The sequence below is a fragment of the Rhamphochromis sp. 'chilingali' genome, assembly GCF_963969265.1.
Source record: "Rhamphochromis sp. 'chilingali' genome assembly, chromosome: 5".
In the NCBI taxonomy this organism is placed as follows: domain Eukaryota; kingdom Metazoa; phylum Chordata; class Actinopteri; order Cichliformes; family Cichlidae; genus Rhamphochromis; species Rhamphochromis sp. 'chilingali'.
This window is the reverse complement of record NC_137932.1, coordinates 4442966-4470834: the sequence shown is the minus strand read 5'-3', so window position 1 is coordinate 4470834 and position 27869 is coordinate 4442966. Positions and strand designations below refer to the sequence as shown.

Here is a 27869-nt window from a genome sequence, read left to right as displayed (position 1 = left end):
TTTCCACCCCCATGCTTCACAGTAGGTATGGTGTTCTTGGGATGCAACTCAGTATTCTTCTTCCTCCAAACACGACGAGTTGAGTTTATACCAAAAAGTTCTACTTTGGTTTCATCTGACCACATGACATTCTCCCAATCCTCTGCTGTATCATCCATGTGCTCTCTGGCAAACTTCAGACGGGCCTGGACATGCACTGGCTTCAGCAGCGGAACACGTCTGGCACTGCGGGATTTGATTCCCTGCCGTCGTAGTGTGTTACTGATGGTGACCTTTGTTACTTTGGTCCCAGCTCTCTGCAGGTCATTCACCAGGTCCCCCCGTGTGGTTCTGGGATCTTTGCTCACCGTTCTCATGATCATTTTGACCCCACGGGATGAGATCTTGCGTGGAGCCCTAGATCGAGGGAGATTATCAGTGGTCTTGTATGTCTTCCATTTTCTGATGATTGCTCCCACAGTTGATTTTTTCACACCAAGCTGCTTGCCTATTGTAGATTCACTCTTCCCAGTCTGGTGCAGGTCTACAATACTTTTCCTGGTGTCCTTCGAAAGCTCTTTGGTCTTGGCCATGGCGGAGTTTGGAGTCTGACTGTTTGAGGCTGTGGACAGGTGTCTTTTATACAGATGATGAGTTCAAACAGGTGCCATTCATACAGGTAACGAGTGGGGGACAGAAAAGCTTCTTACAGAGGACGTTACAGGTCTGTGAGAGCCAGAGATTTTCCTTGTTTGAGGTGATCAAATACTTATTTTCCACCCTGATTTACCAATAAATTCTTTACAAATCCTACCATGTGGATTCATGGATTTTTTTTTCACATTCTGTCTCTCACAGTTGAAGTGTACCTCTGGTGCAAATTACTGACCTCTGTCATCATTTTAAGTGGGGGAACTTGCACAATCGGTGGCTGACTAAATACTTTTTTGCCCCACTGTATGTGCTGGAGAATCTGAATGGCTCCCTGTGCCTCAACGGAAAGCAGTCATTATTGCTAAATGTGCCATCTGAACTGACAAATAATAACACATCCAGGCAATATTTTACCCGTACCCATGGATTTCATGAGCCACAGAAGCAGCCAGCTGTCGACAAGTGGCAGCAACAAAAATACAAGATGTCTGCGCACGTCTGTAGGAGGGAGGTTGGGGAGGTCTGAGGCCTTTGAGGCTTTGGAGAGCTTCTCTAATTGCTTTTCTGCTCCTTTACAACCACCTGCAAGCATCCTGTGCTGGAGTCTGCAGTCACTCTGCTGCTCAAAACTCATGGCTGCTGGCTACGCAGCACAGAACTTCACACTGTTTTTTGCCCAACTCCCCAGGTGAGTTTAAGAATTTTGGAATATATGTGTGACTTCAACTGAGAGAACAAGAAATCTTCACCAGAGTAAAGCCATAAATTAAAGAACATACATATAATTTTTCATTTACTGCCCGTACAATTTCCTGCTGAAAGATGTTCAACTCAACACCCAAAGCAATAAAAAAGAAGAAAAATGATTTAATTCAATCTTTCTCCAGTGAAAACTTATTAGCTTTGCTCTCTCAGGTTGGCTGTTTGTCCTCTGTGATTCTTTCCATGAAATGATACAGAGAGGAAAGAGGAAGGAAGGAGCGCATGGGAAAGGAACCAGAGAAAGTACCTGTGACTATGCCTGTGTTTGAGGTCATATGTTTTTGCAAGGAAAGGCCTGGTGGACATTTGGGTCTGACGATAGTCCTGAATGTACATGCTAAAAGTACACAAACACGGCTGAGAAAGGGGAAACTGAGTCGCATCTAATGAGCTGAAGGAATGGGCGCTCATTAGTAGTTACTAGTTAAGGAAACTTTCTTATTTAAGCTTAAGGTTGATGATTGACAGAATGGTGGACTTGCAAGTGTGCATAATTTCCTCTCTGCAGTCTGTACTGACCGCATTCACACTTCCATAACACTGCAAGACTAATGCCATCTGTGCTGCACTTGGCTCACCTGAGCTGAGTGATTCTGAGCATGTATTTGAGAGGATGATCTTAGAAAGAGTGTATCTTAGTAACCGATTCCTCACTGTCTACAGTATTAGAAAAGTCAAGGCACTGTAAAAATGAGTTACAGGTGGGCTAAGCCCTCAGCATTTTCACAGAGCGGTTTAAAATTAACAGATATTCAGATATTCACTCATAAACCAGAGTAACAAGTGGATATTCAAATGGCATGGGGTGTGAAAACAGCTATTCCAGCTCTTTCTGAATGCAGCTGCTGTAAAAACTAAGGTACAGAAGATGCAAATAACCATCAAGCCATGTTAAACTCAGTTCAGAGCGCAGTTCAGTTGTGAACTTGCCACAAGATTATTAGAGGGAGTGTTGATTTGTGTTGATTTATTGCCTGGGAAAGCAGTGTGCCACATAGTGTGGCCATAGCCTCTGTTGCTAGAAGGCTATTACTATTATGTTTTACTCAAGAGCAGTGTGAAATCAGTTCAATCAAGGTCATTTTACTACAGCTGGACCGACATTTTATATAGAGATGCTACCAAAATAAAAATTCCCAAAATATTTTTCTTTTTTTTAATGACCAACTGTTGTGCTTAGATTTGCATGTTGAATGTCAGTGCACTAATTAATTGTGGTTAATTGATAAAAAAAACGTTTCTAACGCAGGGGGGTTAGTGTTTGATTAGATGAGGGTGCGCACATTCTCACACACAGCGGTACACGCGTGCACCCACTGGCGCGCACAAATACAAATACTGTACATTGGATAATGTAAAGAAAGCACATGTCAGTAGACACTGTAGCTGTAGCATTTCTTTCAACCACTAAGCAGGAAGTCCAACGCAATTAGCTTCTTGTCCGTGCGGTTTCCACTTACAATTAAATCTATCGGCTACTGTTGCACGAGTAGCCTATAGATTGTGTAATACACAGACTGTGTACATGCAAAACGCGTGCAGAAAATGATCTGACAGTGAAAACTGGGGAGGAAAAAAAAGACATTCATCGCTGGCCTGTCTGGCCACTACTTACATCATCCCATTTCATAAATTTGTTGCCCTTTCTTAGGCTCTCGGGTACGGACACTGGCTTGAGCTGCAGCGCATGAACTCCCGGCTGTGCCCCAGCCATTGGCTCATCTACTCTTCTCAACGCACAAGCTCGGGTGGAAATGAGTCACTTCACTCTCCTCTACTCTTGTGTCTCTTCCTCTCCTTTGTAATTTTCTTAAAAGCAGCCTGACGGAAGCCCACTACTGATGCCAGTATGTCATGCCCGGAATGACGGCGGCGGTGGCGCGTCTCGGCTTTGGAGAGCTGCGGAGGCGGACGCAGGCGTAGCGGACCCGGGCAACTCACTGACTGACTGACTGACTGACTGAGAGACATGCAGCTGAAGACGAGGAGAGAGAGACAGACAGGGAAAGAGAGGGACAGTGAGAGAGAGAGAGAGAGAGAGAGAGAGAGAGAGAGAGAGAGAGAGAGAGAGAGAGGGAAAGAGTGAGAGTGGTGGAGAAGGAGGGGGAATCTGAACGAGTTACATGTCTGATGTCAAATTGTTCAAGTCAATGCAGGGACAGGATCGATGCTTTAAGTGATCTAGCGCCTCCGTGCGTTGGTGACAATGCGATGGGCATTTAGTGGCCTCTAAGATGGAAACAAATTAAAAGCTGAAAAAATGAGGGAATCGTTAAATCCTGATTTTTGATGATGAACATTCAAGCAAGAGAGAAAAATCTAGGAACAAATCCTTTTTTCTGATGTTCCTATCAGCTGGGATCGCCACATATAGTCACGTGAAAAAGCTTTTAACAAGTCTTACTGCAGTCCTCGGAAAAACTAAGTACACCCTGTAATTCAACAGAACTACATGTATCACTTGAAGTAATCCTTTTGTGTTGGACTCTATCAGTTTCTCACATTGCTGTGGAGGAAGTTTTAAATTCAGATTTATTTTATTTATATAGCGCCAAATCACATCAACAGTTGCCTCAAGGCACTTTTACCTACTACTCTTTACAACCTTGCTTCATTTCACTGAGGTTTGCAGGCATTTGCAGCTCTCTTAAGGTCCCACCACAGTATTTCAGTCAGGTTGAAGTCTGTATTTTAACTGGGTCTTTGCAACACCTTGACTTTGTTTTTTCAACCATTCTGTTGCATTCTGTTCTGGTCATTGCTCTGCTGCATGACCAAATTTCTGCCAAGTCAGTCAGACAGATGGCGTCATCTTTGACTCTAGAATATGGTACACAGAGGAGTTCACGGTCGACTTCATGATTGCAAGGTGCCCAAAGCCTGTGGCTGCAAAACAAGCCCAAATCAACACACCTTCACTGGAAAGTTGGTACAAGGTGTTTGTGCTGATATGCTGTGTTTATGCTGCACTTTATGACCAAATAGCTCCACTTTGATCTTATCTGTCTGAAGGACATTGTTCCAGAAGTATTGTGGTTTCAGATGCAACTTAGCAAACCTACGACGTGCAGTCATGTTCTTTTTAGAGAAAAGCCATACTTGTTCAGTCTTTTTCTAATTGTCATCAACTTTAACATCTAACATGCTAACTGTGGCCTGTAGAGTGTGAGATTTAGCTGTTGGTGTTTTACAATTTCTTTTTTTATCACAGTATTATGCTCTATATCCGCAAACTGCAAAAAAAATATTTATTTTTTTTAATAGAGGTGCTAATACTTTCTGATGATAAATTGCAAATTAAACCTTATTTCTATGTGGATCGTCAGGACCACATTCACCCAGGGTGCGCCTTAGCTTGGTTGAATATTAACAGAGGTGTGGACTCGAGTCACATGACTTGGACTCGAGTCAGACTCGAGTCATTAATTTTATGACTTTAGACTTGACTTGAAAAAATGTTCTAAGACTTGTGACTTGACTTGGACTTTTACACCAATGACTTGGGACTTGAATTGGACTTGAACCGGTTTACTTGAAAAGACTTGATATTTTACCCCAAATATAAAATTTAACATGCATATTATATAGAGATTGAAAATGTGACGTCATTCACGGGTAGAACCGCAAAGGATTCTGGGAACTCGTGGCAAGCGGTACTAGCGCACGCAGGCTTTCAATTGAAACCAGTCACACAGCGATAAAAAGAAACACAAAAATGTCAAGAAGCTGTTGTATTATTAACTGCAATAGCTGGTCGCATGACAGCCACGGGAAGCCGACGGGTAAAGAGATCGGTTGTTATCGGATTACGTCGTTGAAGAGAAATTGTTCGAGCCATGTTTCCGAAGTAACAAAGATGCGACTGGATTGCAGCCATTCAAAGACCAATTATAACGTCCCAGAACACTCCAGCTCACATGTTAGTCTGCTCCAAGCATTTCCACAAAGGTCAGTCTGCTGTTGTAGTTAATGCGTCATTTTCATAACATAATTGGTGATATAGGTTACAAGCAAGTCTGGCGCTGAACAGAAATTGTCGCGCTATGCTCCTTTGTTTATTGTGCATAAATAGTGAATTGTCCTGACACAATATTGTGTTTCGCTTCTGTTATTATGGTACATTGACAAAAACATATACTTTTATTCACAGGGTAAAACAGTTGTTTTGTATCACTAATTGTCCAGTGCGATTACAGCATACAATATTATTGTCACATTTCTGTGATGCTACCAGAAATTATTTCCACTGCTAATTAACTACCGTTGAGCTCAAAGGTTATATTAATAAACGGTTAAGGAATGTGTATTTATGACGACGATTTGTGAGACTGGTAAACTTATGATACGTACGATGGTCTTTACTTTCTACACGGTGCATTTCAAGGTCCTGCACCCATCCGTCGGTAAACTGTACCTGGGCTTGTTGCAGTGACCGGAAGTTACTAAACTTCATGAGTGTATGCACTCACTCCAAGAAGCGTATAACCATCGTTCCCATCCCAAAACAGTCAAATGTCACATGTCTGAACGATTTCAGACCTGTGGCACTCACCCCCATTCCCGCCAAATGCCTGGAGAGACTGGTCATTAAACACATCAGAGCTGCTTTTCCACCATCCCTGGACTCGCACCAGTTTGCATACAGGGAGAACCGGTCAACCGAGGATGCGATCGCCACAGTGCTGCACACATTACTGAAGCACTTGGAACACAGGAACACCTATGCACGGCTCCTCTTTGTAGACTACAGCTCGGCTTTTAATACCATCCGGCCATACAAACTCCGTCCCAAACTCCACCAACTGGGACTTAACTCCTCTCTGTGCAACTGGATTGTGGACTTCCTCACTAACCGTAGACAGAGTGTCAGAGTGGGTAAGAACACCTCTTCCACCCTTGTGGTCAACACCGGTGCCCCTCAGGGGTGTGTTCTGAGCCCTCTGCTATACACTCTCTTCACCCATGACTGTATTTCCTCCTGCGCGTCCAATCTCATTGTTAAGTTTGCAGATGACACTACAGTGCTCGGACTTATATCCAACAATGATGAGACAAACTATAGGACAGAGGTGCAACAACTAGAGTCATGGTGCCACGACAATAACTTGGTCTTAAACACCAAAAAGACCAAGGAGATCATTGTAGATTTCCGGAAGAGGGGTCATAACAACCATCTGCCTCTCTTCATTGGCAGTGAGGCGGTGGAGAGGGTGAGCAGTTTTAAATTCTTGGGGGTAACTGTGACCGAGGACCTGTCCTGGGGCAACCATATCACCTCAGTTGTACGGAAGGCCCAACAGCGCCTCTACTACCTGAGGAGACTGCGGAGCGCACACATTCCCAGATCTCTGATGTTGAACTTCTACAACTGTGCCATCAGCAGCGTTCTGACGTATGGATTTCTAGTGTGGTTCCCCAGCTGCACCAAGGCCGATCAGCAAGCACTCCAGCGGGTGGTGAAAGAAGCTGGCAGAATTATTGGAACAAGTCTGCCAGAGATCAGTAATATCTTCCCCACTCGCTGTCTGAGGAGGGTGCACAGTATCCTGCGGGACCAACATCACCCTGCGCGCCACATTTTCCATCTGCTGCCCTCAGGGAGAAGGTACAGGTCTATACAGGCCAGAACATCCAGACTGGCCAACAGCCTGTATCCACAGGCTGTGAGGCTCCTGAACTCTCTGCCCCCCTCTCACGGACAATAACCATATCCAACTTCTTAATAGCAATGAACTGGTCTGCATTGGTGCATCATATCTTTATTCTCTTCCCCCTCCTGCCCCCCCCCCCCCCTCTTTCTTAAATAGATAACTATCATATCTGATATCATATCTCACAGTACAATAATATTGAATGGGTTGCATTGTTGTATTTTGTCATGTTTCTCAGGTCTTTGTCTGAATTTCTACGAACATTATTGCTAAGGATTGTCTTATTGCATTGGAGTCACACTGGGTTAAATATGTACACTTGGGTTTTAAGGGGTATTTATTATTTTCTTCTTTTTTTTGGGTTGTATGGAAGCCCCAAACGCAATTTCATTGTTCTTGACAATGACAATAAATAAATAAATACTAAATACTAAATTATAAATATGCATATAAATATGCTACGATGAGATAGCTGACTTCATCTAACTAGCAAATGTTTTCCAGGCTACGTTGGTGATGCAGTTTTTTTTTAAATTATATATTTTTTTAAATATCATTTATTTATGTATGATATTTTTGTCATGCGATTTTAAAGCCGGTCCTACAACCGCATCCAAGAATAACATGCAGCTTATCTCAGAACTGTCGGTGAAAATTATTCTTGGAGCTAGGTTTAATTGAGCTGCATTTTAAAGAGGTGCAATTTCACAATTTGTGTATATTTTCTAAGTTCACTATTTTGTCATGTGTTGAGAAAAACACAGATTTAAAAATTACATGGTCTAATATTTACATTTAGCATATAACTGCAACATGCTTTTTTTCGTTTTTTTTTTAAAGACTCGAAAGGACTTGAAATTCAAAATTTCAGACTTGTGACTTTACTTGGACTTTTACACCAGTGACTTGAGACTCGACTCTGACTTGCCTGACATTACTTGAGACTTGACTTGAGACTTGAGGATAAAGACTTGAGACTTACTTGAGACTTGCAAAACAATGACTTGGTCCCACCTCTGAATATTAATCTGGTGCTGGGTTATTGATGCTGCCACGATCAGAGCCTCTGTACTATGGTACTGGCTAGACTTTTCCAGCTACTCACAGGATTCGATGTCCATCACTTCCTCTATTTGCTAATATTACATCCCATGGATGGGCTTGGTCCTCCACAACATTTCCTCTTCTTTCTAATCTCTTTCATTCTGCTGCTGCACAGCGCTCTGTTGTAGCAGTTCATCCTGAGAGGCCAACCTGATGTATTCATAGATTCTTTTGTTTCAGAGTGGCACTTACTAACATTTGTACTGTGTCCATGTTCATTTTTAAAGGCTTTTTTGTGACATTCTTTATTCTTATGGATGTGGTGAAATATCAGACATGAACTCCTTGTTCCATCATGATGAGATCATCAGATGGCACATGTGATCTGTTATATTCATACCTGTATCTAGGCTAACAGGTGCTACTGGCTAATTTAAAAAATCAGCTAGAGTGCACACAGATTTCTGTTCCAGTGCCCACACATGGCTCTGGGCTTTTTCTTACTTCTTCATGACTAAACTTCTTTCCAAAGTTCTGTGAGTGCCTCACTGCCCTTAGGAATTTTCTTGGAGTTTAACTTTCCTGTTGAATAAAACATAAAACTCCTCTGGGCTTTGTACCACCCACATTTTGCATTGTCTGCACTTCTTTTTCAAAATGGGGACTATTTGTGTCCTGCTGGCTGTCTTCCCTCTGTGTTTCTCTGTGGTCAGCTACTAACTGTCACTGGCATGTCAAACTACTCAAAACCTACCAAATTCTGGCTGTTACTTTTGATATCAGTGGTAATAGTAGTTTGCTTGAAATTGCTTCATGCTTTTAATGATTGATTAACTATAACAGTTGAGTCAAAGTCCAGTGACAGCTCAGGGAAGTGAGACAGGGTATAAATGTGTCTGAGAGAAACAAAGGGAGGAAACATCCGAAGGTACGAGGTGGAGGAAACAGATTAAACGAGTCACACTTTTAATGCGTCAGAATTCCTTGGGAGAAACAACAATAACAACTAATGTAAAGGATAGTGTCACAAATGTTTTCATTCCAAGAATTACTCATAAAATTTCCCCTTGTGGGACTAATAAAGGTATATCAATTCATTGTTTTTCTGCTTTTCTCAGACTTCGGTATCCGTTATTTATCTTCCTATCAGCCCTGAGGTTTGACCTACCTCTAAAATCAGCCCTAGCACTTATGTGAAAGTCAAAATTACAGTAGAGGACTGCTGGCATGTAAAAGCACTGAGACCACAAATTTCCCATTACATGTGTTCTGAGCCATTAAAATGTTATCCAAGTTGTCAGTCGAGTGTTTCTCTTTCTTTTTTATATAACAAACAAACAAACAAACAAACTTGTTGCTAAAGGAAACCAAATCAGTATTTCACAAGAGAAACTAAGAAAGCAGGAAACCAGCTGGTGGGGTTTCATTTTGTAGAGCCAGTCTTATTCTCAGTTTCCTCATCTAGTTTCTTTATCTAGCTTCATCTATGCTCAACATCTATTTGGAGTACAACTTCACAAATTCTTTGAAAAGATGGCCATAAGCTACAGCAAGTACAGTTATGTGAAAAAGAACTGTAAATTGCAGAGACAATGGATAATCTTGCCTCACAGAAAGAAGGTTTAGCTCTATCTTCTACTTTTGTCTGCAGGGGTTTTCTCTGGATGCTCCAGTTTTCCATCAGAGTCTAAAGACACCAACTGGGGATTTTAAATTGGCCATAAGCGTGGATGGGCGTATTAAGGGTGTACCTCACCTTTCACCCTGTGGCAGCTGGGATAGTCTCAAATCCACAGACCCTAACTAGGGTAAGCAGTAAGCTGAATAGATTTTTCACAAGGAAAAAGAGTTACACCCCTGCATCTATGATATATTCATATCCAGAGAATTCAGATTAGGTGCCAGTAGTACTTTCAATTACAACACCTTAATAATGTAGTAATAGTGGCATAGTAAGCTGGAAATACAAAGGTAATCATTAACCTATTACAATATTATAATGCTGGAATTAACACTACATTATGTCTCCAGTGTTCTTCTTTGTTTAAAGGTAACTATGGAAACATTATGGAAACAAGTGTGGTTTTTGTGAAATAACCAGGAATGAGGGCCACAAAATACAAGAATGCCTCCCTTTATTTACCTCTGTGTTAATAACCTATTGACTGTTAGTTAGCCCTGTTAGTCTGTTGTCAAGTGTGGGGCTTTTATTTTGAAAGGGTAGTAGGGAGGTTTGGTGGAAGAACAGGCAACACGGTGAAAAGAAACTTCCAAAGAAAGGAAAATTAGATCGTTGTGGTCTTAATAGCACATGGTTCATGTGGACCCAGGGTTGGTTATGATTTTGTTTCATGTCGTGAACAATGCCAAATAAAATTATTAAGACTCCTCATAGATTTTCTGTATTTGTAAGCGACACAATGTAAATCTGCAAAACTGCATCACAGCATGTTTGTCTGGCATTTATCTTATATGCTAGAAAAATGTTAGTATTGCTAAAGTGTGATTTACAGGAACTAAGCCTATATACATTATATTATATTCAGATTATTTTGCTGTAAGGGCAACTGTAAATGTTTGTTGTAACAAACCTATTATTTCATGTTGAGTAGATTTTCCAATGACCCCTAACCAAAGATGACCGTTAATAAGTTAATTATTAAAATAGTATTGATGACTGAATGTCATTATTAATGTAAACTAAAATTAATTTAAAGATAAATTGTTATGGTCATTATGTTAAAATATAGTAATTCTTGATTTTAGTACCTTTATACCTCTTGTAGTGTGATCAGAGCATGGTTTGGGGAGCTACAGTGTCTTGTATTTGCACATCAGTAGATATTTTTGAGAACTATGATATGAAGTTAGACCATCATTCAGCCTGTATTGCTGTTGTTATTTATTCACATCACAGTAATGTAAAATATTGTTTCATTCATAATAATAACTCTTTACAAAGATAATTTCTGGTCCTACATTTTCAGTTGTAGGAACTACCACTATGAAATGTATGGAAATGTTTAGTTTTGGGTTCTGATGGACGGATTACTGGTTATTACACATAAACTTCTACACGTTACCAGGTAATCGCCACACTGCATGCATGTTAGTCTCACACGGGAATTTTAAAAATACCTTCAAAATACAGTATGTGAATGAATCATTCAATTTTAAGAAAAATCATCAAGAAATGGTGCAAAATTGGAAACAATTTGTCCAGGAGTTTAATTGACAGAAAAGCAAAGAGAAGTGTTGATGCCTACAGATCCTGGGATCTGTAGGCATCAACAATCACAGAGGGTTTGCCTGAATTTGATCTGAACGAGAGGATTGCCAGGAACCACATTTGATGTCCAAAAAGCACATTAGAGCAAAGCTACATTTTACCAGAGAACAACAGGCCCTTTAGAAAAATGTCCTCTGGAAAGACAGATTAAAGACAGGCAGCTTTTCAGGAAGCGATCCCCATATCAACCATTAAGCATGATGGGATAAATGTTATGGTTTGGAGTTCACTGCCCTAGGAGACCAGGGAGCTTACTGCCATTGATTCAACTATGGATTCTCGTTGAAATTATCCCAAGCAGTCCTTTTAACTTGATGATGATCCTGAGCACTCTGGAAATTCAACCAGGGGGAAAAGGAAAAGATAGCGAATGTGTGAATGTATGTGTACGGACTATATTTGAGTATTATTTGGTGGTGGTGGTTAACGACAATATCACAGAACGGTTATTCCAAATGTCAAAAGTCAGTAATCATAGTGAAAGGACCCAGGGTGTGCTTTGGTTGATATTTTTGTTTAATAAACTAAAAAGGCAAACGTCCTTTGTGTATATTATCTTGTCTGTATCTGCAAGCACTGTTTCACAGCAGATCAAACGCTTGTTTGTCCAAATATGTCAAAAAGTCAACAGCTTGAACGTGATCTACTTACCTTTATGCATATCTGTAGTTTTTGCTTGTTTGGTTCAAATGGTAAAAGTCAGACTATAATAAAATATTTCTGAGTTAATTTCTGCATTTATTGAAAGGATAAAGTCCTGTTGTCCTGTTAAAGAGAGTGGTAATACCAAGCAAAGAGTTCATCCCCTCTTTTCAAGGTTGATAATATGGGCGTTTGTTCCGGGCAGTGGTTCTTAAACTTTTTCTTCCATTTTCTGGTTCCCAAAGTTTTGTTTGTTTGTCCAAAAGACATTCTGTTCTTTAAACTTAGTTCCACTTCATAGTTCTCCCGCAATTGCCCACACAAAACCTTCAGCGGCCTTCCCAAGAGTTTGAGAACCACTGGTTAGAGCAAGACCTCAGGCTGGTTACTGATTAATGGAATACTTTTGCATTCAAGGCAAGGCCATGTTCTCTGAAGCATTAAGAGATCTGCTTCAGTTCAGTGGTGCATTCATTTGCACGTGAGAAATCCAGGATGATTCCCTGACCTCGCTCTTGACTTTTAATTACCTTTGCAGAACCTAACATATAAAACACTTATAGAGAAAGATCCATACGCTGCTCTGGCGAGGAAATGTGATGAATAACGTGCTTCACGCCTGATGAAAAGAGAGAATGAACATGAATGTAGCAGCGTTTCTACGTGCGCGTGATGAAGAACAGGTGTTCCAAACGGCTGCCGTCTGCTGTCCTTCACTTTCAATATAAACTCGAGTTGTATCCTAAGGTGCAGATTCCGCATTCAACCTGGATTATGGATTCTGTCCGAGCTCAGTATGTCAAACCTCTTTGCTTCTCTGCCACTTCATGTCACCTGTTTACTTTGTCAGCCGTCGCTCAGTTTTAGAAGCCACTGACATGAAGCCATCTAAAATTATATTAGACTAATTAGGTATTTATGTACAAACCTGTTACATCACAGCTCATAAGGGGTAAATGCTTTCTCTAAACTCAGCTCACAGCTCTGTGAGAGGACAGTGCTGTTTTAAATCCTCCTGGATCAGACAGGATGAAAAATGCCTGTCTATCATTTTGTCTGTCACAGCAAAATCAATCCAAATCAATCTGAGATTATATTAAATGTTGACACAGAAATCAAAGTTGTGTAATCCTTTATCTGGCCAGTGAGATGTGCCTGTGAAAGAGTATTGAGAACTGCAATATTTAGGAGCATAAAAAAAGCCTCTGACAATGGCAAAAAGTCTGTTTAGGTTGATGCCTGCAGTGCCCTCTCCATGAACCCAAATACAGTCACACAGTACATTGGCAGTACATTAGCAGCATCTTCTGGATTTTTCACGCCAGTGCAGGTTTGTGTCTTTTAACATTGGTTTAAATATATACTATACTATATTGCCAAAAGTATTCACTCACCCACCCAAATCATTGAATTCAGGTGTTCCAATCACTTCCATGGTCACAGGTGTATAAACACGAGCACCGAGGCATGAAGCCTGCTTTTACAAACACTTGTGAAAGAAAGAGTTGCTCTCAGAAGCTCAGTGAATTCCAGCGTGGTACCGTGATAGGATGTTCCACCTGTCCAACAAGGCCAGTCGTGAAATTTCCTCGCTACTAAATATTCCACAGTCAGCTGTTAGTGGCTTTATAACTAAGTAGGAATGACACTAACTCAGCCACAAAGTGGTAGAGCACATAAAATCACAGCAGATGCAGAGGCGTACGATAAGCAGAGGTAGCCATCTTTCTGCAGAGTTAATCCCTACAGACCTCCAGACTTCTTGTGGCCTTCAGATTAGCTAAAGAACAGTGCGTAGAGAGCTTCATGGAATGGGTTTCTATGGCATCATTCCCAAGCACAATGAAAAGCATTGGACACAGTTGTGTAAAGCAGACTTCCCAAACCCCCGGGCCACAGACCAGTACCGACCTATGAGTCGTTTGGTACCAGGTCGCGAGAGTTGAGGTTTGGGTGTGAAATGTATGGTTTTCAAGGTTTTTATCCTTATTTTTGTATCATTTTTATCGTTAACTCTGGTTTCCTGGGTCTTTTCTCATGTGTTATGAATAAATCTTCTTTTTTTGGGTACCGGTACTGGTTTTATTTTGTTGTGTTCATCCACAACACCTTAAAGGTCGGTCTGTGAAAATATTGTTGGACATAAACCGGTCCATGGCGCAAAAAAGGTTGGGGAGCGCTGGTGTAAAGCATGCTGCCACTGGACCCTAGAGCAGTAGAGACGTGTTCTCTGAAGTCATGAAGCAACCTTCTCTGTCTGACAGTCTGATGGATGAGTTTGGGTTTGGTGGTTGCCAGAGAACGGTACTTGTCTGACGGCATTGTGCCAAGTGTAAAGTTTGGTAGGGAGGGATTATGATGTAGGGTTGTTTTTCAGGAACTGTGCCCAGTCCCTTACTTCCAGGGAAAGGAACTCGTAATGCTTTTTGGACAATTTTATGCCTCTAAATTTGTGGGAACATTTTGGAGATGGCTCTTCCCTTGTTACTGCGTGACTGCGGGCCATTGCACAAAGCAAGGTCCATAAAGACGGAGGAGCAAGTTTGGTGTGGAAGAACTTGACCGGCCTGCACAGAGTCCTGATCTCAGCCTGAACACCTTTTGGATGATTCAGAGTGGAGACTGCAATTCAGGCCTGGTCATGCAGCATCTGTGTCTGGCCTCACAAATGCGCTTCTGGAATGCTCAAAAATTCCCACAAACACACGCCTAAATCTTGTGGAAAGCCTTCCGAGAAGAGTTGAAGCTGTTATAGCTGCAAAGTTTGTGCCAACATCACATTAAACCCTAGGGATTAAGAACAGGATGGCACTCAAGTTCACATGCGTGTGAAGGCAGATGAGCAAATACTTTTGGCAATATAGTGTAGCATGAAAAGACTAAATGTGTCATAATACTTAAATAATTTGTTATAATTATTATACTTTTCTCATAAAGTACTCCACAACAATGTGTAATATGAATTTTGATAATATGTTCTCATCTCATCTATTTAATCTTTCCAAAAAACAATTGTGTGTCTTGTGACAACAAAAACAACAATGACATTGTGTAGATAAAATAATGAGATGTTGAACAACAGTAAAAATGCTACACAATTGCAATATGCAAAAGAGTAGCACGGTAAATGGACCGCAACATGTTTAAAGCTTAGCTCTTGTGTACTTTTAATCCTGTTCTTTCAACAGTTTAATCAGTTTTCTGTATTAACCTCCCTTCCTGTGTTACTTTCAAAACATGTCAGCATATATATATATATATATATATATATATATATATATATATATATATATATATATATATATATATATATATATATATATATATATATATATATATATTGGAAGTGAGCCAACTTTCAACTGCAGTAAAATCCCGAGAAGCTTCTAATCCAAGTTAATGAGTGTTGGTATAAAACCATTAGGTCCATCCATTTGTGCACACATTAAGCAGTTAAAATGTTTCTGCTTAGAAGCCTTTTACACTGCTTCCACTGGATACACAGCATGTGAACGTTGCTGATGATAAAGAATTTCATATGGACTGAAGACAAAATTATTGACAAACCCAAACTGAAGCCTTTGATAAGATAGTTATATAAATATAACAATAACTATTAACTATAGACAAACTAGCTATCAAGTTCTCATTTATTAACAATAGTAATTATAAAGTGTAACCTAATACTCAAATTTGACCAAATATCACAGTGCTGATTGGGAAATATCTTGTCCAATCAGCAAATTGGCGCAATTTAAAACTTGCAAAATGTTTAATTCAAGAGTATTGTCAAAATTTAGACTCACACAAAAAATTGTTTCCTGACACTATGCCGCACTACGACTTCTCTTCAGACAGTAACTTGGGCAGGATGTGCCTACAGCCTTGGTCCTCACCGACATCCTCAGCCGGGAGTGCGTGCTTGGACAGAAATGTGAATGTGTGCATATAACCATGAGTGTAGCATGAAACAAACACCTCAATTACAGAGAGGTAGACCGAACATTATAAAATAATGTGAACATTGAACATTTATTCACCTGTGCAAGGGAAAACACTCAACAGTAATTCATGTGCATTCCTGCAAATTATGTGACTATAGTCTCTTTACTTCTGAATTATAAAGCCATCAGCTTTGGGATTCTAAATAGGCTCAGTTCAAAGGGTTCTTTTACGACTCATACTTATAAAATAGTGAGTAAGTACTGGCAGCCCTAACTACTACTTAGTGAATACAAGCTCTTCAAAGACACCAGGGATGTGGTTTCTTTCCTATAAAAAGACCAAAGCAATCCTGGGACTTTCAAGGTTTTTTCTTTCTTTCTTTCTTTCTTTCTTTCTTTCTTTCTTTCTTTCTTTCTTTCTTTCTTTCTTTCTTTCTTTCTTTCTTTCTTTCTTTCTTTCTTTCTTTCTTTCTTTCTTTCTTTCTTTCTTTCTTTCTTTCTTTCTTTCTTTCTTTCTTTCTTTCTTTCTTTCTTTCTTTCTTTCCTTCTTTTTTTTTTAATGAGGCATTGCTGCAAAATCACCATCAGAGGGTGCTGCGGCATTACTTTACCTCCCTTTACCTTAACCACAAGGCACTCCTCTGCTTACAATTAAGAGTAATCCTTCTCTCGAGGTCCAGGAACTTCATTGTCCATTCAATCCAAATTCCTGGTAACTAGCATAACACGGAACATGTGCAGTGAAAAATGATACATTAAAAACTTAACAGCTTGCAGAGGGGGCCCGGGGCTTGGGGCTCAGGTCAAATTTACAAAAAAATGCTGAAGCTCCTTGGCTCACATACCCAAGTCAACTCACACAAATATGTGTGTGTTTTTTTAGCTACACTATTAACACCTGGATAGTTGCAGCGACTGCGTGCGAGACAGGGAGGTTTTTAATATGTCTTATTCCTTGCTGTGTTTCTGTGTGTAACCAAATACCTCTGCTACTTCTATTGTCTTATCTGAGATTGGGTAGGGAAAATACTGGCAGGTGTTCCTCCCCTCCGGCTACAGACTTCAGAAATGGGGAAACCAGAGAGTGGGAATTAGAATGAAAGAGGACATGCTTGCATGCATGCATTTACAGGCACACACATACAGTATATGCACAAGCATATACTTTGACACACGTCTATGTGTGGTGCAAGATCACACAGTCAGTGCTGTTACGTGCAGTGTAAACATGTCTGAGGGTGTGTTTTAAATACTCATTACAGCGGACTGGGTAAGCTCTGGGAGAGACTGGGAGAGAAAACAAACAAACCCCACAGGGTGGCTGAGAGGGGTGGTGAGGGTCTGAGGGAGGCCTTTCCCAGTGTAATTCAAGTTCAATAACTGACCCTTAACCTCACTCTTACTCAGGTTACGCAGTTCTGCTGAGACAGATTATAGGAACAGTTCCTCACAGCTGCAGATACTATACACCTCTACAGAAGCTTTACACGCACCGCCAAAAACAACAAAGAGATAAAAGGTCAGTTCGTAATGTCAACAATTAACAAATGGCAATGTGGATGACAGGTTCCCAGTCTGCGCACATTTCGGTATGATGTAAAGAAACTGGGACCACACAGGGCCCTTTCACAGCTAGGAAGTAGAAGACATCATTCACCTGCAGGGGTGCAGCTGGGGGGCAGTTTCAGTCCGTCACAAAGAACTCATAACCTGCATGTCAAAATGATCAGAGAGGGAAAACACAGTCTTTTCAAACCATTCAGAAAAAGTGGTAATTGTTCATTTTACACCTTTGCAGGTGTGGAGGAATGATACAGTTTATTTGCCTGCAAAGGAAATTAGATCTCAGTGAGTGAAAATATAAATGTGGGTCAGAATATTAAAGATCAGAGTAACGGTAAAGACGAAGGGATTTCATTTTGCATGTATTTGTTGGTAAGCTAACCACAGTGTGAAGTTGAACTCATGGTCTGAGATGAACTTGCAAGCAGTCCTTCAAAACACCAGTAGCGCATGGCCCGAGGGTAATGACCCTGAGCATAGGCTGAGTGTTCACGGGGTTTGTACAGGCAAGGGAACCAACGCAGAGTTCAGCAGAACGAGGAAGACACACACACACACACACACACACACACACACACACACACACACACACACACACACACACACACACACACACACACACACACACACACACACACACACACACACACACAGATCATAAAAAACACTGCAACTATAAGGCATTACACAGCAACAACAAGTAGATGTTGGTCTGCTATGCTCTGTGTAGCACTTACAGATTACCAAAGCAGCACCATAGCAGGCACTGCAGGCATGAGGCTGTGTACATAGCAGCATTTGTTGTTGTTTTTACTTATAAAACTGTTCCTGCAAGCGAAGAAGCCAAATAAACAATCGCTAAGTCTTTCATTCAGAGGTTACTACAGCCCAGGTTTTCACAATAACTGCAGTTTTTCTCTGTCTCAATGAACATTTACTTAAAGTTATCCATCCGCCACATGCATCCAGATTTTGCAATTTCCAGAGGAGGCCATTGGAAGGGTTGCAGATGCCACGGTTGTGGCCGCAGCCTAAAAATGGTTCACATCCCATGCTGCGTTAGCATAACCATGGTCACATGTTTGAGGCAGACTGAGCAAGGAGGGGGAGAAAGATGTAGAGATGTAGCTACATGAAGTCTATTTTTCCCAGTGAGGGAAAAACTGACTGTCACTCGTGTTGACCACTTTCCCTATCAGCTTGGCATAGCTCTGGTTAAGAGAGACAGGATCAGCCCACATGTTTGCATCTGGGCATCTTTTGCTAATACCGTATGACGCAACAGTAGATGGGGCTGCAGGTCTGTATCACTAAAGACTTTCTTTCTTAGTTCTTCTTTTCTTCTTTCCAGCAGTGTCAGTGGAGTCTCCTGAAACCAAAATGAAACTGGGAGTCGACCAACATATCAAGTGTCAAGGTCTCGTCAAAAAGGCCCTAAATTTGCATCATTAAAGCTCATCCTCTGGGGAGATGGTGAGGTTAATTCAAACCATATCCATACAGCTGTGACAGAAGTGGGGTTTTTGTTCTGGAGTGAAATCAAATGAAACATGTATTATGTCTCTTCGTCCATTTATTACTTTCATAGTGATAGCTTGCCTGTATGGTATTCCCCTAGTCATCTTTGAGTTACACAACGTCCAGTTGTCATTTCAAAACTGACATCTTGAGACAAAGCAAAGGGAATCATTGTGTCTAATGAAAACCAGGATTTATCAGATCCTTGCACCTCCCACTCTGACTTTACAATTTAGCGTGTTTGTTATGAGTAGATCTGCCAATCAGCAATGCACAAAGGGTCTATTGTCCACAGCCTACTATGGCACAGTTCCAGAGAGGGTGTAAAACCTGTCTGCTCTGATAGCAATCTGCAGCCAAAGCCTCTCTCCCAATCCCTACACGCAGCAACAACCTGGTGCTGATGAAGCCTATAGTCAAACTCAGAAGCTGATCTGAGGTCAGTTTTAAGCCCCCTCCAATGGTTTTAAATGAGGATTAGATGGGGGGGAAGCTGGTCATAGGTCTGTGCCTAAAGCCAGGTGCTAGGGATCAGGCTTTGTGCTGCGGTAGAGCTTTTTTTCCTTCAAGTGGGCCTAAATCCTTTTAAGAAAGAAAATGTTGATGTTTACATCCTAGCTGTGACCCCTTCTTGCCCTCTGCACTCAAGCATTCCTATCATACCTGTGACATCTAGCTAAGCTTTAGGACACCAGAAGTGTAGTGCAAACAGTGCTTAATCACAGCCACAGGGCATCCGTGATAACAATGCAACCCCTGAACCCCTCTGTGTTTGTGCGCACTCCTCAATGTACAGTATTTATGGATGTTTTGCTGCAGCTGCAATTGGATTTCTTAATCGAAAGGTGCTCTCATTCTCCATTAACATTATTTTCTGATAAACACAAACAATTCTGCACACTGTGTTCCTTTAATGTATTTAAAAAGTCATTGTTACACTCTTCTGATATGATGCACTGGAAAATGGTCAATACAATTACACTGATTAAAAGTAGAACATTGGCTTGAGCCCACTTTATTTTTAAGCGATCAATTTAAATGCATTTCCTGACATTGAGCAATTGTTTCAACCATCAGCCACATTTTTACCACCCTGTTAAATTTCTATATTTCTTTTTACATTCCCACTTTGTACAATAGAAACTGAGCGGTCCATATAAAACTCGTATGTGTATTGTTAAGCAACAAATACGTTTTGTCGGTGGATGGCTGTTGGTGCAAAGCAGTGCTCTGACTGAGGACTGCTGAACTTGAGAAGACAGGTCAACAGAGGTCAACCGAGTCCAGCTAAACAAACATGCACTATCAAAGAAGAAATTTCCTGTCCAATCTGTGAGTTTTTGCTGCACAGTTAGTGTACATTTACCAGATGATCCCAGGGGATGAGACAACAGGTCTGCAAATGACCGTCAGTGCAGGGAAACTTTCCAGGTTGGTTGAAATAAAATAAATAAGTCATAAAATCCTGTAAAGAGCTGGGAGATTTTTTGTTTTAAAATGCAGTGACGCAGAATTTCCAAACAGTTAAATCAGTATGTCGCTACAGACAAAACACTGAAGTAGAATATATAGGCATTACATATCCATTTCACGCTACATTAGGCCCAGCAAACGGACTGCGTGCAGCAGAGTCACACAGCAATTAACCACCAGTGAGGGTTTGGCTCTAAAGCTTTGCAACGTTTCAGATTGCTTCCCAACCATAATTCCTCCATCCTCCTTGACACAATTACCTGTCACCTCAACAGACAAAGGACACACTTTGGAGGGCTACTTCTTATGCAGAGCTACACATACATTTATACATATGCACTTACATCACACGTGCACTTCCACACATACCGGACGAGGACGCATACTAAGAAACGATACAATAGTTCTTGTGGTTGCTAGGAGCCGTTGTAATTTATGGTGGGATAGGGTTGCAGGCTTAGCGCCGCATCACTGTCTTCCTACCAGGTGATGAGCGTTTGCTGACAGGGTTATAGTCCTTCTCCTCTACCTACCTAAATTCAACATAATACGCAGCTGTCAGAAAAGACTTCGGCACTTGCCTGAATGTTTTGAATATAAATAAGAAAAAGAGAAATTTCACAAGTAAGTTAGTAGGTGGTATTTTTCTATTGAGGCAAGCACAAAAGTTTCTGAACCAATTCAGAGTTTGAATGGAATTTAATATAAATTTTAAACAGAATGCAAGTGGTATAGAGCATGCCAACAATATCACATATTTTAGAGACTGTCTGCTCTCAGTGTGCAGATATACAATTTCTTTTAATATTAGCTTAATGTTTTTTCAAGTCTACAGATGGTGCAGAAATACTTTCTTTCTCTGCATCCACAGTCTTTGTGTGTGTGTGTGTGTGTTGCTATCTATCTTTGGTTGGGCACAGAAGTTACAAACAGCACCAGAGCACGTGCATATGTCAATGTGTAAACGTACAGCACATGGATGGATCACTGAGTGAACCTCCCCCGCCATATTGCAAAGATTTTTCATCACATGAAAGCCAACAGGGGGTGGTATGCATACAGGGCGAGTCGCTTCCATCTGCCCTGTCCACTTAAATTAGTGGGGCCTCGCATCCAGCAGCATCTGGTTCCAATATGGAGCCAGGCGGAAGGGTGGGTGCCTCACTGTGCGGCGGAAAATACAGCCTACTGCACCTTTAAATAGCCCTCAGGAGGCTAGGGACGGATCCTGGCGCTATCGCCCTATCCCAAGATTCTTTGTATCTGGCCTAACACTTCTTCACTTTGAAAGAGGACAAATGTACAATTAGGCTGGAATGTCTGCAATGCTGTTTCCAAGCGTGTGTTCGCGGAGCTGGCTTAGGCAAACGGTGGATTCAATGGTAAGAGGTTACACGCCGTCAACCTCCTTTACTGTTCCGCGGTGAGATGCACCGTTTGACCCTGCCCGAGTTGGGTTTCTCCGGTTCTGCTGGTCCGTGTTTGGGTTAGCCTCTTGCTGTTCTGGTTCTGCTGCAGTTTGCCGAGCCAGGTCTCTGTCAGCACTCCTCTGTGGCACAAGTCTACATAGATCCCTCCTCCTCCTCTTCTTCTTTCCCTGTGCGAGAGGCACTTCAGAGCTTACCCATAATTCAAAGGTTTCCATCTCAACCATAATTCACACTGCGCTCTACCCTAACTAAAGGGGCTGTCTGTGACTACGGTGATTGCATGTTTGTCAAACGAATTGTCAGTGCAGCAGACTCGGGAGGAGGAAGAGAGTAGGGCCTGAAACATGATGATGACACGCTCACACACAGGAACGTACACAACAGTATCATCCTCTAGTCCTATATGATCTGTAGGATGAACATAAAAGGATGATGGAGAAGCAACTGTCTAAAATAAATACATACACGGAGTTCAAACTTCTCAGGCGCAGCGGCAAAGGTGGTAGTTTGCTAGTTACAGAGTTTACAGGATGTCGAGGGGACTCTGTTATACTTTACTTCCAGTTACAGGGTTTGCTGCCCTATTGTCACGGAGGGCACCGGAAGTGTTCAAGTCACAGATAAATGCATCCTCTTTTCACTCAATCCGGTCAACTCCAAGATAAGCGCTGAAATAGCAAACAAGCAAACGTTAAAATAGGCAGAACATCTTAATGTTACATTTCACTCCCTCAAAAAATGACTGAGCATTGTCTTCTTGGCTGTCCTATGTCCCTGTCCAGAGAGTCCAGAGAAAAAGGGGATAACACATTAAACAAAAAACAGCTACTAAACTGAACAAATTGTTTAATAGCCCATCTGGAAGCCCTCCCTTAAAAGTCCAAAGAACAGCAAGTCTGTGTTTCCATTAGCCATTAGGGAGGAGAACATGGAGGGAGCAACATAGTGTGATCAGATAAGGCTGATGACAAGGCAGAGGGAATCGATGACAGCTTTGGCCCAAATCTTCAGACCTAGCCTGCCTGCTGAAATATAGATCGCAGTGCACCTCCAGCACACACACATCTCCTGTCAGGTCTGCAGATACTCATGTAATGTGTGACTGATTAGCCAGGCTAACCACAGAAAGCAATAGAGAGGCCATATCAGAGCAAAAACTAAGAGAGAAAAATGGGGGGGTGGTTTTGTTTGACATGCACAGAGGCAACACGTAAAAACCTTTTCGTATCTCAGTTTTCACCCTCGCTGCTATTGTTGTGAAATCCTTCCCCTTTGACCTTATTTATTGGCGTGCACACATGCACGCAGCTCCTATCAAAGGGCAAATCAAAAGCAGTGGGAGGTTAAAATCCATCTTACTGATTCTCAAATGAAATGTTGAAAAAAATATATATATCACCAACTTTTTCACTGTCCAAACAGTCCAACAATCAAACAGCCAATGACAACTGCCACTCCCAAACAAGTGCTAACCATCGGGTAATTTTATTAAGTTGTGACTTCCTTTCTTTTCCTTTCTTACATCAGAAGTTCAGAGGTCAAGAGGATCTGTCAGCAATGACAGAGAGGATTATGGGTGTAGGCATTCCATTGGCAGTCATTACTGCCCTCAGTCAGCACCTGGTACTCTCTCTCCCTTTTTTTCCTCATCCTCTTTCTCTCTGTCTCTTCTCTCTCTTGTCCTCTGACAGAGTAAGAAGCAATTAGTGTCACATTAGTGAGTATAATTCTTAGTCATGCCAGAGCTGCGGCTGCTCATTGATTTTTTTTCTTTTTAAATAAACAGATGCTTTGTTTGATTTTCCTTCTCTTAATCGCTGACTCTTGCTTTAAAATCTCAGGAATCTCCACATAATATTCAGGCCGAGCAGATTCCTTATGTTTCGCGACTACAGCTTCAACTTTGTCCACAGCTCTCTGCAGAACTCTCACTCTACATTCCTGCTACATTACAATCACCTATCCAAATACAATACTAAGAGAGAAGGAAAAATGAGTATGAGCAGCAATGTGAGGTTTGGACCCCTGCACTAGAACCCCAGCCCAGTAGGATTCTTCACATTCCAGGCCGTGCTGGAGCTGGAGCTGGTAACAGATCTGAGCAGGCCTGCTGGGCTCAGCGCTTTGTGGCCTGTCCTCCCTTCCTCAGTTTTCTGCTTTGGAACAAGGCAACGTTTTTCCTTGTAGGACACCTTCCTGAGAACAGACTCAGGTACTGACTTTGCTTCCCTCCTTTATCAAAAAAAAAAAAAAGAAACAGAAATATCTTCCTCCATCTCCAGCCAGTTTCCCCTCATGCACACTGTAAAAAGATTGAGGGAGTTTACATCACAGCAAAGCAAGGGGCTGGGTCTTTTTGACAGTAATGCAAGGGGCACTTGTTTACCTAACCTTATGGGTCGCAGTGCAGTTGAACAGGGAATGAATGACTTCATTTCAGGGTTTAAATTAAAGGGTTCCTCCTCTCTTGAACTTAAAACAGATTTGTGCATGCTTTGGAATGAAGAAAGTAATCACTCTGTACACAGACCCTACTACTCTGGCTGTTACTGTAAAACAAAAGAGGCAAAGAATTACAGTGATGACAAGAATGTAATACAGTGTGGAGGTCGCAAATGTCTGCATACAATTAGAACTTGTTAAAAAAAAAAACAAAAGCCCTCAACATTTACTATCTTAAATCTAACTAATGCTTCATACACACTGTAAAAATCTTTCATTTACGGCGACATGGTGTCAGTTACTTCAACAGTTATCAGGCTACACCATATTTGAAGGAAATTGCTACCTTATGTGCCTTTAAAAAAAAAAAAAACGCTTTTTTTTTAATGGGACCTTTTAAAAACAGGGTACTGTTTCATTTCGAGTTGGTGGTCATTCTGGCAATGGGATTTTTACCACCAGGGAGCCTTGGAACCATTTACACTCACACATGGCATCAAGGCCTGCTGTGGTGGTGATCAAGTGCTTTGGAGATGCTTGGACACCATGAGAACACAAATTAGAGCCCATCTCTCCCGTATTTCCCCCCACACACCAAAAACATTCAGGGCTATAGGAGCACGCTCTCCCTCTCGCTGCAGCCTTTCATGCCGCTTTGCTCGTCAAAGGCGAATTGATTAAAGGCCCCTTTTAAATGACTTCCTTTTCAGAGCTATTATTTCCCAATAACCAAAAGGAGAGCAGATTGAGATCAGTAGTCTAATCTGTTGTTTCCCTCTTCATCTTATTGGTGTTTTTGTTAGAGCCCGGCAAAAAGAGCTCACCCCATTTTTCCTGTCAGTCATCAGGTTGTAATACCGGGGCTCATGGCTGTAACTTTAGACTGCTCGAGCACTCGCGGACGGACCTTTTTTTTTTAAGAGAACAGAGTAAAACAAGTCACTCTCCAAACCCTCTGACAAATAACCTATGCCACAAAGAGCCTGTAACTCTGCCGCTCAGGCAAAAATGCTTTGAAGCTGCAACAGAAAGGAGGGCTTCTTCACTTGCAGACAGCAGAGCACTGGATGCTTCAGCTGAACATCACGACAAAAGGAGGTAAGGGTGGTCTCCAGAACAATAGAAATCCTTAAATTATTTTTATCATACAAAGAAGCAAACAAAAAGAAAACAAACAAAGCCACTGACTTGGAGGTTAGCGCAATGGATTCTTTCCCAACACCGGCTATTTTGTCACTGGTAGTATAAAAAAAGGGGGGCAAAGCAAGAACATGATTGGAATGGCAATATGTCATGCTTCCGCTGTGCCAAATTGAGTTGAAAGTCAAGCTTAGCTTTAAAAACACATAGCAGATGGGAAGAAGAAATGAAAAGATAAGGAGGGATGAGGACTTTTTCATTCTGTGTTGGCTAAAACACCTACAGTGCGCGCTTTCCTCGAGGCTCTAATCTCCCTTCAACTTCAAACACCCCTGTAAACACCTGCTTGTATCTCACTTCTGCATCTGTGTGGGTAAATACCACCCATTCATGTTCACTTATACACAGACAAGACCTCCGCTAGCTGCCTCTGGACAGTTATTCCTTCTGTGGCCATGCATCACATCTCCTCTCAAGATGAAGAGCTTGGGGAGATGAAAAGCAGACTCTCTTACTCTCTGGGGGGGAAACCCCATTGTAAAAAAAAGAAGAAAAAAGACAGAGAGAGAGAGAGAGAGAGAGAGAGAGAGACCTTCAGGTGAGAAATGTGTGGTTTTGGCAAACAAAAGTTACATTCATCCAGGTGGTCCCAGACGCCCTATTCAAACAGAGGTCTCAGATTGAGCGGCATCAAGATTGTGTTAAAAACAATGCCGCAGTGTGCTCGTATCTCTCACTTTAATGATTAATCTGATCGAGCCAACTTTTCATCTGCTGTTCTAGGAGCTCTTTTGACTTGTCATCTCGACATGTAAAAACAAGAAGTGTTGTGTCTCACAGCTGCCTCACGCTCACCTCCACGAGCTGAGGCGCCGGGTTCTCAGACAGCTGTGATATACAGTCGGTCTGCTGCGTGACACTAATGGTTAATCTGTGAGATCGTCGGGCAGAAGATGTGTGGACTTAAAGACAGGAGTGAAAAATGTGTATTTCAGTGCGGATTTGTTTCACATTACTGCTGCTTTAAGGTGCCGTGGGTCACAGTTTCAAGCATTTGGTGGAGAATGCAAACAGCTCCTCTAATAGTCTGCATTTTTAACTCACACTCCTTCATTATGGCTTGGATTGGCAGCTTAACACTCACCCTTTTACTCCTCCTGTGCCTGCTCTCTTTCACCTTCGGCTTTTTCTGTCCGACGTGCCCCGCTTGCTCCACGAGTCACCACTTGACTGAATGTAAATGTAAACCTTTAGCCTGACTGTGTCACTAGGGAGCAAGATGTGACTTTTTTTAGCCCCACCAAAATGCAGCTTTCAGCATTGATTTCAGGCGTCAAAGCGACAGACAGTTTTCAACCCCGGACCACAGATTACTTTTCTTATGGTGAAACAAAGCTGGCTTTTGTGCTATGGTTCTGGGAGACCGCTCTCTCTTGTCATGTACATGTGAAATTAATTAGGAGGAAATACTAAAACACTTGGGTGGAAATTGCTTTTCACCAGATGTTCCACATATGAGGATCAATTTAGTGTTCTTAGCATAGCAAAATGACTATATAACTTCTTTGCCTGCCTCTTTGATGAAAGCCAATCTGTCACTCAAGGCACATAAAAAGAAGTCGGGATTATAAGCTACTGTTTGTTCCACTTTATGGAGTCTTAGGTAATGTGATTACTTAACCAGGTTAGGAAAATACAATGTTTCATTCTAGGGTAAAATTTGACATACTGACAAGAGGCCCAGTGTTCCTCAATGATCCATGCATAAACCAAACGAGTGGTCTTTTCCTCGTCCCCTGCCCCAAACACAGAGGGGCCAAATAATGTTAACAGATAAATCACTGTCGGATGTGAGATACCCATCATAACAGAGGTGTTTAGATAAGTTTGCAGCCAACGTCTCATATGTCACACATATGCTTTAGTGCGTTTTTGAAAGGAACCAGCGTTCACACATGTCCGTTTGTGGTGCCGTGGCAAAACTCCACAATATGGATATAAAAAGCACAGCGTGCAATGACAAGGCAGGAGCCAAGATGAATCGGGAGATCAGAAACGCTCTCTTCTCGCTTTTCGCTTACATTGCCGGCTCCGCCTCGCGATGTCAGAGATGTGCAAGCAGCGAGTGAAAGACTTTGATATAGCTTGCAAAGCTGTCAGCTTGACAAATTTAAATGTCAGTGGATATAATGCAGGCAAAAGGAATCAATACCGTTGTATTTGTCCAAGCTTAGTCATCTACTCTCATTGTAACCGACAAAACGCACACTAATCTTCAATCTCTGGACCTTTTTTCAATCATTGTCCTCATTTGCTTGTCTCACAGCATGAGACTATG

General features: G+C 41.6%; 1 protein-coding gene across 2 annotated transcripts in view; it reads right to left on the bottom strand.

The window, feature by feature from the left end:
- Positions 1 to 3390, bottom strand: part of plcb1l (phospholipase C beta 1-like) — a 131497-nt gene extending 128107 nt beyond the window's left edge. For both annotated transcript variants that reach the window (XR_013971812.1, XM_080883519.1), the window contains exon 1: positions 3011 to 3390. Coding sequence is in view for 1 of the 2 variants with exons in the window: in XM_080883519.1 (XP_080739645.1) it covers positions 3011 to 3109 (99 nt within the window). In the remaining variant the exon portion in view is untranslated. The remainder of the gene's footprint in view (positions 1 to 3010) is intronic.
- Between the last annotated feature and the right edge of the window lie 24479 nt (positions 3391 to 27869).